Source organism: Molossus molossus, unplaced genomic scaffold (genome assembly GCF_014108415.1).
Source record: "Molossus molossus isolate mMolMol1 unplaced genomic scaffold, mMolMol1.p scaffold_m16_p_1, whole genome shotgun sequence".
NCBI lineage: Eukaryota > Metazoa > Chordata > Mammalia > Chiroptera > Molossidae > Molossus > Molossus molossus.
Genome location: NW_023425344.1, coordinates 34,763,498 through 34,778,862, shown reverse-complemented (window position 1 = coordinate 34,778,862; position 15,365 = coordinate 34,763,498). Strand labels below are relative to the sequence as shown.

General features: G+C 43.6%; 1 protein-coding gene across 2 annotated transcripts in view; it reads left to right on the top strand.

Annotated features, from left to right (window-relative positions):
• Positions 1-15,365, top strand: part of CORIN (corin, serine peptidase) — a 199,200-nt gene that overhangs the window by 115,246 nt on the left and 68,589 nt on the right. For both annotated transcript variants that reach the window (XM_036263520.1, XM_036263514.1), the window contains one exon: positions 12,812-12,925. In XM_036263520.1, coding sequence (XP_036119413.1) covers positions 12,812-12,925 — 114 coding nt within the window. The remainder of the gene's footprint in view (positions 1-12,811; positions 12,926-15,365) is intronic.

Below are 15,365 nucleotides of genomic sequence, written 5' to 3'. Positions count from 1 at the left end.
AAAAATAATAATACAAGTTAAAAGATCATTGTTCCAATCAACAAAAAAGAAAGAAAACAAAAACAAAACAAAACAAAAACAAAAAAATATGCCAAAGATATGAGTAGACTTCAATTGTGACTTTTCAGTTTTCCGCAGCGATAGTTGTCAGAAGTGGGATTTCAAATTTCCTCAGTGATAGAAACAAGCAAAGGGTGCTCTTTAGAAAGAAAGGTAAGTCACCCCGCTGAAATTCCTGTGTCCCCACAGGCTGGGGCTGTCCTTCCTCACAGGGACTAGGGACTGAGTATGACTGCCATCTTGTGATCCTGCTTGGAACTGCACCTTTTCCTATCACTGTCACTCCATGCTAAACTCAGTTCCTCAAGATGCACCATTGACGACCCTCGCGTCAGTTTCCCATGATTAACTTAAACACATTAGGTTGATCAGTGGAGTATTTTAGACAAGACTACATCACTGCATCGTAAGTTGCAGTTACGGGAATTGACAGTGATAGAAACGTAGGTTTTGACTTAGGGTTTTTATCTGCAGCAATGTCTTTCCCCCTTTCATAGGTAAAATAGACAATTTCCTACTTGACTCAGGGCTGATCTTCATGCTAGATTATTTTCTATACATTCCTACTATCTCCTGAAACTTCACCTCTTCCTGCCTTAGCTCATTCTGTCCCCCTGATTGGATCTCTTTATCTTGTTCAAAGGGAATGTTATTCCTCGTTATTGGTACAAAGGATCATATGAATCCTGTGAAGACTCGGGGGGATTAGCAGTTTTTTCCCCCTTTCTCTGAGCCCTTGGGTGCTGTGCAGCCAATCGTCTAGTCTCAGCAGGTTGGAGCTGTGACTCTGGAATGCAAGTTAATTAAATTGTGCTTACATTTAGTTTTAGGCAAGGTTGACTTTTCCCCATGTTCGGTTTAGTCTGCGTGGCTTTGTTACACACAGTCCTGGTAACTCGGGCTCCTAGGAGAGATGCTATGCGGCTGCACGGTGAAAGGCATGCCGTGGGAGAATGTGGAGGAAGCATGGGGAGAGAATTCATAGGACATCCCTGTGCTCCACCAGTAGGGAAATCATTTAACAGGACACAGACGATTTAATAGGAAAGTCAACTTTCCTGGAGCAGTTGACTTCCTTTTCTGTCTATGAGCCAGAGAAAAGTTAGGATTCTATCCCTAGATGTTGTCATGTTGGTTTGTGTGTGCCGAGTCCTTCAGAACCATGTCGTTTTCCAGTTGTCTTGGTTCTGACAAAGAATCCAGTCACTCCCACCTCCCTGGCTGGCTGTAGCCACATAGTTGGACCCTCTAGTTATTTGCAGATTAACCCTTTAGGGACAAGACATTTTTTTTTTTGACATTTTGTGATGGGCATCTTCAGAAGCAAATGACCCACTTCCCAGCCTTAGTAAATAGAACATACTGGGCTTTACGTGATTGGATGTCAGACAGCTGGGATCCGTTACTAATTAATATCGTCAGAGACACTCCCGAATCTGGTGGAAGTCAGATGAGGAAACTGAAGCTCCAAAAGGTTGAATAACTTCCCAAAACAGCACAGAAGAGTAATATAATATATTTATTGAATAATTATATTACATACGGTATAATATATAAATATATAATATAATTACTTCTGTCTATAGATCCGATCAGTATCAGTATTGACATTAGGGTGAATGTGTATGAACCAGTTTCCTCACCGGTAAGGTTTTTAAATTATAATGGCATTTAGAATTCAGGTTACCTGAGCATGTGGGGGTGGTTTCAGTTTAAAGGGTCAGAGAGCCGGAAGTGGCTAGGTCTCCCCAGTCTTGCCTTGGCCCAGCCCCTGGAATTCGTGCTGTCCCGTGGGCGACCGCGTGGGGGCAAGTGAGGGGTGTTGCCATCTGTTGGGGGATGGAGAGTAGGGAGGTTTCAGACAGAGCTCCATCTGGGGCTCAGAGGCTTCGAGTCCAGCTACGGGCTGTGATCTGAAAGACAGGGTGGATTTGTTAAGCTTGACAATGCTTTGGAATACTCTGTTACAGTAATTGACAACAGAGAGTAGGTGGGGAAGTGATATATATACCTTCCTCGTGGGATTGGAAGTGAATTTTTAGACATTGGAGTAGAACTGTAATCTGTTCCTGATAGATAGTTTTCAAAGTTCTTTGCACAGTAAACCCTAGATATATATGTTTATTCTATTTCTGGGTCTGAAGCCACGTAATACTGCAAAGTCACAAAGAGTTAATTCCAGCATTAGGTCGTCAATACATAAAATGGACTAAAGTAAAAGAAACTGAGATTAAAAATAAATTTGACGTGAGTGGCAAGTGGAATCCACAAACTATTAGCTGGTAAAATGAAATCAGTGCAATTTGTGTAGCCTGACAAACAAGGAAGAACATGAGCATTCTTAAAACTGGTTCTTTCCCTTTGTTCATCTTTCGCCCACGTCTTTCCACAGGTGTTACAAATGAGTTACAGACACACTGACTGAGGTCTGGAAATGTGTTAGTGTTTTAATGTTTCAGATGCTGCCACCTGCATGCAAGAGGCTATTTTCTTTCCAAATGATATACATTTCCTTTATTTGTGTTAGATGTGTACACACGGCTACCTCTTTCATAGGAAACATCCTATATTTGTTTGAAATTGGTCAAAGGTAGTTTATAATATTGTTCCATCGTTATCATTTTATGATTCACAGTGAACAATTGTAAAATATCATTTGAGACAGCCTTATGTGTGGAGGAAAATATCAAAATATTTTAAAGTGCCATTAAATGATAATTATTTGTTCAGAAGATAAAGCATATTTTTAAATTTGTAAATCCCTGTTTATTTCCTAAAGCAAATATTCAGAAAATAGCACCCCTCAAAAATAATCTAAATGTTTGAGTAATTAGAAACCACTGCCTGGCTTTCAAGAGGGCAGACTATAAGCATACAATTTCTAAAATATCTATGTTTTTTGGGAAGTTGAAGTTATGGTATTGTATTTACTTGCAGGAAATTATAAATAGCAGAGTCCTGGTATACATCTTATTTTTCAATGATTTAAAAAAAACATTTTTTTTTTCTTTATTGATTTCAGAGAGAGAGAAGGGAGAGGGAGAGAGAGAGATAGAAACATTGATGAGAGAGAACTGCAATTGGCCCCCTCCTGTATGCCCCCCACTGGGGATTGGGCCCACAACCTGGGCATGGGCTCTGACCGGGAATTGAACCGGAGACTTTTGGTGCATGGGTCGACACAACCACTGAGCCACACTGACTGGGCTCCAATGATTTTTTTTTTTTTTTAATCCTTACCTGAGGATATGTTTTTTATTTTTATTTATTTTTTATTTATTTTATTTTATTTATTTATTTTTTTATCCTCACCCGAGGATATTTTTCCATTTTTTGTACAGATAGAGTGGGAGGGAGAGAGAGGAAGGGAGAGAGAGAGAGAAGCACCTACCTGAAGGGACACATCGAGTGGCTGCCACCCGCACGACCAACCAGGGCCGGGGACAAACTGCAACCAAAGTACGTGCCCTTAGTGGGAACCGAACCCGGGTCTCTCCGGACCACAGGCCGACGCTCTAACCGCTGAGCCAAACTGGCCAGGGCTATTTTTTATTGATTGTAGAGAGAGAGGAAGGGGGAGAGAGAAAAACATCCATCAGTTACCTCCTGTACGTGCCCTGATGGGAAATCGAACCCACAACATTTTGGTGCACAGAATGCTGCTCCAGCTAACTGAGTCACCTGGCCAGGGCTTATTTTCCAATGATTTTTTTTTTTTTTTTTTTTTTTTATCCTCACCCGAGGATATTTTTCCATTTTTTGTACAGATAGAGTGGAAGGAAGAGAGAGGAAGGGAGAGAGAGAGAGAAACATCGACGTGAAGGGACACATCGAGTGGCTGCCACCCGCACGACCAACCAGGGCCGGGGACAAACTGCAACCGAAGTACGTGCCCTTAGCGGGAACCGAACCCGGGCCTCTCCGGACCGCAGGCCGACGCTCTAACCGCTGAGCCAAACTGGCCAGGGCTCCAATGATTTTTGACAAAATTACTGTAGAATCCTATAGACACTAAATAGTAAATTAGCATATTTTTAAATTTGTAAATCCCTGTTTGGAAGTTCCCCCCTTTCTCCCTGCTTGTCTTCCTCCTTCGGTGCACCTCTGTTCCTCTCTCTGAAAGGTTGAATGAATAAAGGGTATTTTTTAAACGTTCCTTTACACTTCTGCTTGGCAGTCTATTTCTGGCAGTCTCTGATCATAAAACTTGACTTCCTCTTCCTGCCTTTTTCTCTGCTCTTTCTCCACTTTCTACTCCGTCTAATAGATTTAACATCTACTGAGCAGGGTTTTGTGTGACTCTGTTTCATACGGTGGTTTTACTTGACATGTTGAGTGAAGCCGAGGAACCGCTTCACAGTTACAGACCAATTTTTGTTTCTGGCTAATGATTTCTAGATAATTTCACAATAACAAGTTTTCCTGTGGAATGATAGAACTTCCATCATGCTGTCTGACAGGCAGTATGTATTCTCAGCTCTCATTTTGGGGGGAATTTAAGCTGAAGGCCAGATGGCAAAGTTTACATCGAATCAAAGCTTAGCTTTATTTCAGAGGGGAAAAAAATGAGTCAAAGAGGAACTTAGTCTCGAGGACATTAAATTGTGGGAGTTGTTTTGGGTTTCCGTTGAATATTGGTTTGACAGACACGGTTTCTCATTAATTGAAACATGTTTATAACAGGCATGGAGAGACTTGAACTGAAGAGTTGGATTGTAGCCAAGGGACTGCTTTGACCTTGTCTTAGCAGCAAGGTGGTCCACAGATCAGAAAAGAGGAAGTCACTGTGGCACTTCTATTTTTAGGATATCCGAGCTAAGAGCTCTGTGAGTGCATTCATTCAACAGGCCTTTACTGACCAACTACCATATACTACTTTAGCACAAACATGTGTTCAAGGTTTAAAGGTGCTAAGAACGTCCTTTGCTTGAATGAAAAATCTGTGAAACGGGACAGTCTGCTAAGAAAACAAAAAGGATGAGTTTTAGCATCTGTGCATTCTCAGGAAGGGGAGACCAGCACTGAGGAGAGAAGGGGCGGGCAGAGCTCCTGAGGGACCGCCCAGAGTGTGGGGGGGGAGCGTTTGGAGGGGTAGACAGAAGCAGAAGTAGGAGACTCCCCTAAGGCTTGGGAGGGAACTGGGATTGTCATGCCCCCACTCACAGGGACCAGTGCTCCCCATTGAGGGTTTAGTTAAGATCTCGGGGCATCTGGTGGCGTGGGCAGCCTGTGGCCCTGCACCTGTGTGGCACGGACCTGATGGAGCAGTCTGTCTAGCGTAAACCCTTAGGGTTCAGAACCATGAGCCCCTGAGCAGTTCTCTGAGGAACTGAACTAGGCCCCTTCCTAGGTTGATCCCTTGAACCCTCGTACCTCCCTAAGAAGGGAGAGGCCCCTGCGAAACGTGCGTGAATAATGTTTCTCATCCCTCGTTGAGTGGGGAAGTGTGAATTGATTCAGAAAGATAAAATGACGGGCATCTCTGCACCACCGGGTGATGGAGTTAGAGCCAGGCCTGCTCCTCGGTCCAGCCGTGCTGAGTTCCTCCGTGGTCCTAGGGCTCACTCCCTGGCTCGTGCGTGTACCTTTCCTAAGCTCCCCACTCTCCACCCCCTCACCAGCTGCTTATTCTGCGTCCCGTTCTTTCCAGTCTAAATAGAATGAACAGTTAAATAGTCTATAATTAAACTCAGAACTAAATATTTATAGCCAGAAAAAGGAATTAAAATGTAAACTGTCTCAGACTTCGATGGAACACTTAAAACCTTAAGGTTGAAAGGGTCTTCAAAGTGGTTTCGGGCAGAACAACTAAATTTTTTTTTTTTTTATTAATCCTCACCTGAGGATATTTTTTCCATTGATTTTTAGAGAAAGTGGAAGGAAGGGAAGGAGTGATGTGAGAAAGACACATTGATTAGTTGCTTCCCAAATGCACTCCGACCAGGGCCCGGGATCAAACCTGCAACCCAGGTATGTGCCCTTGACTGGGAATTAAACCTGAGACCCTTTGGCTCATGGACCGATGCTCTAACCACCGGGTACACAGGCCAGGGCAAAAAGTAGGAATGATCATGTAGTCCTGCTAGGTGCCGTGTTCTCGGTTTATTTATTCATTCAAGAGAAAAACTGACAAGGAGCCTTCTCTCAAGGAGCTTATATTCTAGAAGGGAGAGACAATAAGCAAATAAATAAATATTGTGTGCTAATAAATTATATTTAAGCCTTGAAGACACAGGGTTTGTTTGTTTGTGTAGCGGACTGTGGTGCTGATGATGTTGAGTATCATCAATACCGTTAGAAGTTACCAGATGTCTAGTAGCTGTGGAAGGAGATGAAGAAGAGAATAAGGAAAATGTTTTTGTCTTAGGAGACAGATACTTCTGAAGAAGAATCTATCCCACAGTTAACGGTAGGATCAGTCGGACAGACAGACAGAAGATTGGCTTCATTTTTAGAGTGTAAATGTATTGCTGTCGTTGATGACCCCCCCCCTCCCGAGCTCCTGTATCTTGAAGAGTAGTCATAGTTATTTAATCCGAATCACCTCGTAGGCAGAACTTGGTACCACTCCACGCTCCTCGCAAAGACTGCACTCACACTACAATATTCAGAATGCTTCTTCTGTTACCCACGTCCCTTGTAGACCACCAGCCCTTTACTCATCTCTTCTGTACCAGAGTTACCTCCTTTCTGAGCTTCACACTCTCCTTTCGTTTTCTTTCAAACATACTCCAGTCTGACTCTCGTTCCCACCACTCCATTGACCCTGCCTTATTGGGTCCCCGCTGACCTCCCTGTGACCAAATCCAGCTGTCACTTCTCCGTCTCCTCTTACTTGACTAGCAGCAGCCTCGGGACAACGTGCTCCCCTGCGCTTGGCCTCCAGGACACCGTGTCCAGCTGCTCATTTCCTCCTGCCGCACAGGCCCTTCCTTCTCAGTCTCTGCTGGCTTCTTCTCCTCTCTGCGGCTATTAAATATGGGGTTTGCTTGCTCACCCCTCGTTCCTCTTCTCTTCACCGTCTCACCAATTCTTACTATCCACTGTTTCCACTGTTTTCTTGGTGATCTCATCCAGGCACACTGGCCTTAGATCCATCTGCCCATGACTCAGGCATTTATTAGCCTTTGCAGTCCTGTTCTCTTCCCTGGACGTGAACTGATGCATCCAGTTGTCTACTCAGCATTTCCACGGGGGTGTCTACTGGATAAGTCCGACTCGATGCGTCCCCACTGTGACTCCTGGTTTTCCCAGGTCCTGTCCCTGCAGTGCCCTTCCCCCTCTCAGAGGATGGCAGCTCCAGGCTTCTGAGGGCTGGAAACGTGACGTCTTCAAAAGTGCCACCTACTGGGCCAGGAGACCCTGCTGGCTCTGCTCCCACATGGTAGGCATGGCGCAGCTGGTCCTGCCTCACCTCCGCAGCTGCCCTCCACCGGCCGTCGTCTCTGGATAACTCCTAACTATTGTGCCTGCCCTTTCCCTTGCCTCTGTGCAGTCTTTTCAACACAGCAGGCAGAGCCTTGAAAACATGTAGCCAGCTTTAGTCAGACCTTGTAGTGACGTTTCTCTTTCCGTCTGCCTTACAAGGTCCTTACAGAACCCTAGGAGGTTGGGCCCTCCCTTCTGCTCTGTCTCATCTCTTCCTACTTCCCCTCAGTCCTGCTCCAGCCTCACGTGCCTTCCTGCTGCTGCTGACGGGGCCAGGCATGCTCCTGCCTGAGGGTCTCTGCATTAGCACTTCTGCTGAAATCTACCTCTGAGATATGATGAAATCCCTCCCATCCGCCCTGCCATTCCAATGTCCTACCCCGTCTCCTGTCTGTCCTAATCTGTTGTACTCTTTTTTTCTTTTTCATAGAGCTCATTACCTTCAGACCTAATATACAGCAGTGTTCTTATTTATTATGTTCATTGGTATTGTTTCCCTAGACATAACTTCCACAAAACAAAGAATCTATTCTATATTCTGTGATGCATCTCCTACAAGAATGCCAAATTGGCCAAGTAAATGAGTGGAAAAATTAGAGAGCAACGTAAGCTTTGCTGATTCCATATGGCAGATGGAAGGAGGGACTACCCCTCCCGTTCCTCAGGAAACAACGTGAAATAGCCCACTAGGTATCTCTGTTTTCCAGAGGGTCTTCTCTGCACCGTGCTCCTCACGGGAGCTCAACCAACCGTTTTGTTTGTTTTCTTTTCTACAGTGGCTCCCCCCTCTCTCCCTCCTTGGGGATCCTCACTCTTTTTTTACACAGAACTTTCTGATACCCCTATGCATCCCCACCCCAAATGTATTAATGTTTCACAAAATGACTTCGAAGTTCATGCGACTGAGCAGGCAGGGCAGAGACCCAGTCAGCTTGCTCGGGGCTAACTTCGGGTCCGTGCTGCGCTCTGTCACTTCTCATCTTCACCCCAGTGTTGTGTATCTTCATCCACGTGCCGTGTTGATACAGTGCTCTCCTCAAGAGTTGTTCTTCCCCTGGCTGCTGACAGATGGTTCGCATTCTTTTCCTGCTAGTCAACTGGCCTTGTAAAAGTTAGGAGCAGCATGGTTGGCAGTGGCTTAATTCCAAGCCTCGTGTTCAGTAAAGGGTTGACACGCCCTTGGCACAGGCTCAGTGATGATGCTCTGACCCAGGTCGGCTTTCTCTTTAGAGGCAGAGTTGAACCTGAGTTCAGACTTTAAATGAGGCTCCAAGACGGGGTGAATGAGGACACTATGCAGTCAGAGATCGGTGAGTAGTTTTTGAAAAAAAGATTCTAAAAGTTAGCAGAGTAGTGAGAACATTTGCCAATATAAATGCTGCCTGTGAGACACAGGCCAGGAGGACTGCAAGGGCTGGAAGCAGATGCAGAAAATCTAAAGTCATTTCAGGCGGTGGGTGTTTTGCAGCAGCCCGTTATCAGAGACGAGGATACTCAGGAGAGCTGATCATCCTCCTGGGTGTATATTCTTCAGAATCCATAGAATTTTGAAGTCCAGGTGATTGTAATTGACCTCATCATCCAGGACATGTAGACTGACGTCGTAGGCAGTGCACTTCTGTATACTGCTATCTTTGCATTGGTGTTAATTAATTGTCACATGTGTAAATGGCAGTCAACTTCGGTATGAAGTATATTTAGTAGAGTATATGCTACACGAAGGTGGGGAGTTATTTTTTTCTTTACTGTTGTATTTCTAGGTGCTAGAATAATGCCTAGCACATGGTAGATAGTAAATCTTTGTTTAATTAATGAAGAACTCTTTCATTGATAAATATGCCATTTATTTAAAGTCTGATATATACCTCTTCGAATATAGATGGTGTTAGTGGAAATGGTCTCAAGATTGTATAGCATGACTGCCTCAGGGACACTCTTGGTCATCTGAACGGCTAAGCCTAAGTAAAGGCTGTCGGGAGATGATGATTATACAACAGTACGATGTGTGGTTGAAAACCCCTGCAGAAACTCACACAGAGCTCTCTCAGGATATTCTCCTAGAAGCCCAGCGCTGACCTGGAATGTCATCTCATCTGCTCCAGTCCACCCAAAGGACAGACATTTATCTTTTATTTCGAGAGAAAAATGGAGGCACGTTTAAACTTTTACCTGACCCTGGTGTCCTGGAACTGAGCACACATCAGGCGACACACAGGTGCCTCTGACTTAGAAACAGGATTGAACCGGAGCAAGGACCTCACTGTTCTGGGGTGGTTTTCACTTCGCCTGGCTCCATGGCTTCGGGCAGTTGCTGCTTCAACCACGTGGCGCTCTGGCTCCTCTGTCTGTGAACTCCCACTCCCCCCAAAGAGGACGCGACAGGATGCCTGCCTGCCTGCTTCACGGGGCTGCTGGGAAATTCCGAGTAGGGTGTGCTCGATGTGCTTTGCTAGTTGAACAGGTTCACACGAATGAAAGTGGAAATTCTGAATACAGGTTAAGGAGAAAGCAAACAGAGCATGTACAGAAGTTATTCTCGTTTTACAATACTAACATTGATTAATGAAACTATGAACTTCTAAAGAAAGAGTAAAGAAACAATTGACAATATCTTAAAACCAAGGGCAGCCAGCCACACCTCCCACTGAGGAACGACACAATAAAAGCCAGTTTCTGCTGAATCAGGCAAGACACCACGGGATTCGATAATCAAAACGACGCGAGCAATGCTATGCTTTAAATTTGATCCAGATTTGATATAACCATACACAAGAAATGGCTTTACTGGAGTAAAATATATAGGGTCTTAAAGATGCAGTTTAGATGTTAGGAGATATTTAATGTTGGTCTTTCGGCTGCAGTTCAGAGGAATCATCAGAACCATAAGGTCGGGAATACAATAGTCCTTCTGAGGCAGTGCAGTGGCTGGGATGCAGACAGCTGGAGCGGACGCACTCTCTAGTCTAATGCAGAACATCCTCACAACAGGATACACACGTATTCCTTAAAAATTTTCCCTTAACCCTGGAGAGAGGATATTGTGTAGACTGGCTAGTGTAAGCTTAGTGTTCTCCATTTTATATCTGTTTCCTCTGTACCTGTTAGGAGTCTGTATCTGCAGCTGTAGGGTGCAGTCCTCTGCCGCGTCCTCTAAGACTATACAAAATATCAATGTGTTTCATACTTTGGCAGGTGAAGTTCATGGCTGTGAGTTATTGATATGGAAATCGTGGGGTGTAATGGAACACCAGACTTCCGTTGTTGACATTGTGAGGACTGCGCATGCCTGCATCATAAGAAACTTACCAAGTCAATTAGTACCTAAAGTCCAGCAAATTGAAAATGATTGCTTCAATAGCATTGGAAATTAATCCATTAATAGTATTTTTTCATTGCCGGTAGCAGTGCAATGTGCTCCATTAAGACTGAAGTGATTGCCTAAGATTGAAGTGACTGCCTAGCCGGTGTGGCTCAGTGGTTGAGCGTCGACCCATGCACCAAGAGGTCGCTGGTTTCCAGTCAGGGCTCATGCCCAGGTTGTGAGCCCGATTCACAGTGAGGGGCATGTAGGGGGCGGCTAATGGATGTTCTCTCTCATCGATCTCTATCTCTCTCCCTCTCCCTTTCTCTCTCTCTCTCTCAAATCAATAAAAAAAATTATTTAAAAAAATACAAAACCACAAAATTTCTAATCCTAATACTAGGTAGTATCATAGTAACCTTTGATAAACTTCTTTCCAGGCCTAATTATGTTATGCTTTTTTAGAACCATATGGTGGGTCTTTTCTTTAATTTTGTATTTATTGATTTTAGAGAGAGAGGAAGGGGGGGAGGGAGAGAGAAACATCAATGTGTTGTTCCACTTATTTATGCATTCATTGGTTGATTCTTATATGTACCCTGACCAGGGATCAAACCCACAGCCTTGGAGTATCGGGACAAGGCTCTAACCAACCGAGCTACCTAGCCAGGGCCAACTGTTGTTTTTTTTTCTACTTTAATTATCTTGAACTTTGTTCCAGAACATTTAAGTATTTTAGACAATATACTTTTCAATGGCTGTAATAGTATTCCTTCTTATGGATGTACCAAAATTTATTTAACCAGCCCCCTACTATTGCACAGTTGTTACTTCAGTTTCCTCGTAAACTGTGATGGTATGAATATCCTTAACAACTTGCATTGTTCATATGAATTTTCCTTTGTATAAAGTCCAAGAAATATGATTGCTGGTTCAAAGGTTATGTACATTTAAAAGTCATTTGAGCCCAGCCAGTGTGGCCCAGTGGTTGAGCGTCGACCCATGCACCAAGAGGTTGCCGTTCCATTCCTGGTCAGAGCACATGCCCAGGTTGTGGGCCAGATCCCCAGTGGGTGGCATGTAGGAGGCAGCCAATTGATGTTCTCTCTCATCAATGTTTCTATTTCTCTCTACCTCTCCATTCCTCTCTCTCTCTAAAATAAAGAAAAAAATTTTTTTAAATAAATAAAAGTCATTTGTTACATATTACCAAATATTTAAGTGTGGAACTGATTTATTCTTTTACTTAAAAACATTTCTAACTTTTTATATTATATTTATTGTCTACAGTAATTTTGAAACAATTACTTGTTGAATTTTGAGAAGACAATGAGCACCATAGGACTAAAAAAAAAAAAGCAAATCATACCAAAGTGCAACTGTGTTTAAAAAATGAAAAGAAAGAAAATATTATTTGCTAATGCTATTTTACATTCTTTATGCAAAAAATAGACTTTGACATTTTTAACTGGCATTTTTATTAAGACAAGTAAATATATTTTAAATATACGAAGTCTATGCCTGTGTTGAGCACACTTCAGTTGAATATTTTACTGTAATTTTCTCTACAACATTGAATAGTGTTTTAGAAGGTAAGGCTTTTGTTTTCTTTAATCACATGTATACGGTTTATTTTTAAAAGGATTTAAAAAAAAAATTTGTTCAATAAACAGCACTTCAGTTTGAAATAATTTTCAGTGATTGACAAAAATACTCCCATTTGGTCTGTTCCCCACAGAGGTGGAACAGTGGGTGAGGCCGCTCTCTTGCGCTCTGAGAATCCGTCACTCTGCAAGCCCACCAGTGCATTTCCTTTGCTGTCCTCAGGCAAATACTGTTATTCCCGAGTAATTTCACAACCAGGGTTCCTGAGGATCCAAAGAATGGGTGGCCATGAAACTGAGGGAATTTAGACAAATCTAATGAATCACAAGGGCAGGTTCTGTTCTGTCGTGGTTTCTCCTGTTTTTAAAAGGAAAAAACAAGCCCTTATTCTGACATTGTTTTCCTGCCCCTTCCCAGTGCTCTGTGGCGGGGGCGAGAGCTTTCTGTGCGGCAGCGGTGTCTGCATCCCCAGGAAGCTGCAGTGTAACGGCTACAACGACTGCGACGACTGGAGCGACGAGGCCCACTGCAGTACGTGACCGACTCTGGGGGCTGGGGGTGGGCGGGGGTTCTATTCAGGGGCCTGGAAACCAAAGCCGTTCCACTTTGGGTTCGCCCTTCCAACGTGAGTAGCCTGTCCCCCCCGGCCCCCCCCGGTGGGAGTGGCCTGTTTGCACACCTCTCACAGGCCGGATCCCATCAGGAGTCCACCGCCAGATGCTGTTGCAACAGAGCAGGGGCTGGAGTGTTTTTTGCATAAAGTGTCTGAAAATTAGGAGAAGGTTTTTCGTGTATTTGGTTTGGGTGAGGGTTTTTGTTTTTATACTCATACTTTATGAGTATAAAGGTCAACTTTTTAAAAAGGAAATTTTACTAGGAAAAGTGTTCACCCTCATGATTCTTCCCCTTCATGGCCCAGCAGATGCCTAGCCTCTTGTTTATGCTTCCTCTGAACCTGGAGATAGCCCATGGCCTTAACTGTTTCATAGCCGTGGGTGGGTGGATTCTATTTACCGACCATTGATCTGATTAGGTGTTCTCACTGAATTGGAAGGTGCTTTGTCCAATGTTGTATTAGTCTGCTTGGGCTGCCACAGGAAATACCACAGACTTCATGACTCAAACAGCAGCAATTTGTTTTTTACCGTTCTGGAGACTGGGAAGTCCAAGATTAAGGTCCAACAGGGTTCAGTGTCTGGTGAGAGTTCTCTTCCTGGCCTGGGACCTCTTTAAAATGAAAGGGGGAGAGAGGGCAAGTGAGAGGGGAAGAGGGAGAGGGATTGGTGGGGTGAGGGGGAAAGAGAGAAGTTGAGAGAGGTTGTGGGGTACTCTGATGTTTCATCCTCTACTTTTGGGACCATCCCTATTGGATTAGTGCCCTACTCTTATGACTTCATTCAACCCGCATGACCTCATCACAGGCCCTACCCCCAAATATAGCCATGTTGGGGGTTTGGGCTTCAACATAGAAACATTGGGAGAACGCAGACACTCAGTCCATCACAAATATATATTCAGATTTCAAATCATTTTATACTTATGCAATAGACACAAGTGAGAAAGTAGCCTCAAGAATACAATGTAGGATCTGCATCCAAAATAGAGCCACACGCTATTGTGCTCTAATTGCTTTCTAATGGTTATATGAGCAGCAGTAGTTACTAGGGGAAAGCTGTGTTTTACTCCTTGTAGAAGTTGCCAAGGCTTTCTAAGAGCTCACGACGATTGAGCACATTTGAGATTCCTCTGGTCTGTTTGCCAGGTAGACTTTTCTTCCATCTGAAGGGTTTGGATGTTTATTTGTCAAAGCTTTTTTTTTTTTAATTGAAATTTTAGAGAGAAGGGAGAGAGAGATAGAAACATCAATGAGAGAGAGAAACATCAATGGGCTGCACCCTGCACACCCCTCTACTGGGGAATTGAGCCTGAAACCTGGGCACGTGCCCTGACCGGGAATCAAACCAGGACTGCTCAGTCCATGAGACGATGCTGAATCCACTGAGCCACACCGGCGGGCTATTTGTCATAACTTTTGAAAGGCCATATATCATGGTAATTTTTCAGGTCAGTGTTTCTCAAACTGGTGTTCCATAGTACCTGAGTCTTGAAAAGTGCTTGAGGAAAAAAAAAAAAAAAAAAGTTTGAGAAATGCTGTCTATCAGATCTTCTTCTTAGTTACAATACATATTTGTGCCTTAAAGATTCCAAGAAACCTACAGGTAAAAAGAGACAATTTTGCTTAACTTGGTATTTCCTCAAAATAATTTGGTTTTATATATCTTCACCTTAATTTATATATTTATTTACTCATTCATGCATTGATTCATTTTGTAGACTATCTAGCATCCTGGAGAACTTTAGTTATGTCACCCATATTTTCAGAAGTGTTTTCACTAAGACATTTGTTTTTATAATTTGGAATTCCTTCTTTAGAAAAACCTTCGGCAGATGATTTTTGTAGGATGTATATTTATATTAGGGAATATTGCTGTGGACTTGCAAGAAAATATTGTGCAAAGCACCCACACCAGGGAGTTTAAAATAGTTCAATAGAATTATATCCAATTTTTGAGAATTGTGTTTCTCTCTCAATTACGGCCCACGTTCCGGCATTATTCAACTTTGCGCCCGCCTCTACCCCCAGTGGAGAGCCGGCACTCACGTTCCTCCGCTGCACTGAGCATTGCACTTCAGACAGAGAGAACTTCCTGCTGCATTTGTTCAAACTGAATGTGAGGGAGTAAACGTGCCTAGGCAGTGCCCGACAAAGCCGTCCTTACTCTCCCGGAAGGTATTTAGCAATGTCTTAGGAGCTAGACTGTTTAGTAAAGAAGATCTGGGCTTTCCTCATGAACACACTTCAGAAACAATCTGGATGGGTCCGTTGAGGTCACGCATTGCTCGGAATACTTGTCTACGAAAATGCTTAGGTAGACACTGAAATCTTTGCATGCAATTGTTTCTGACCTTT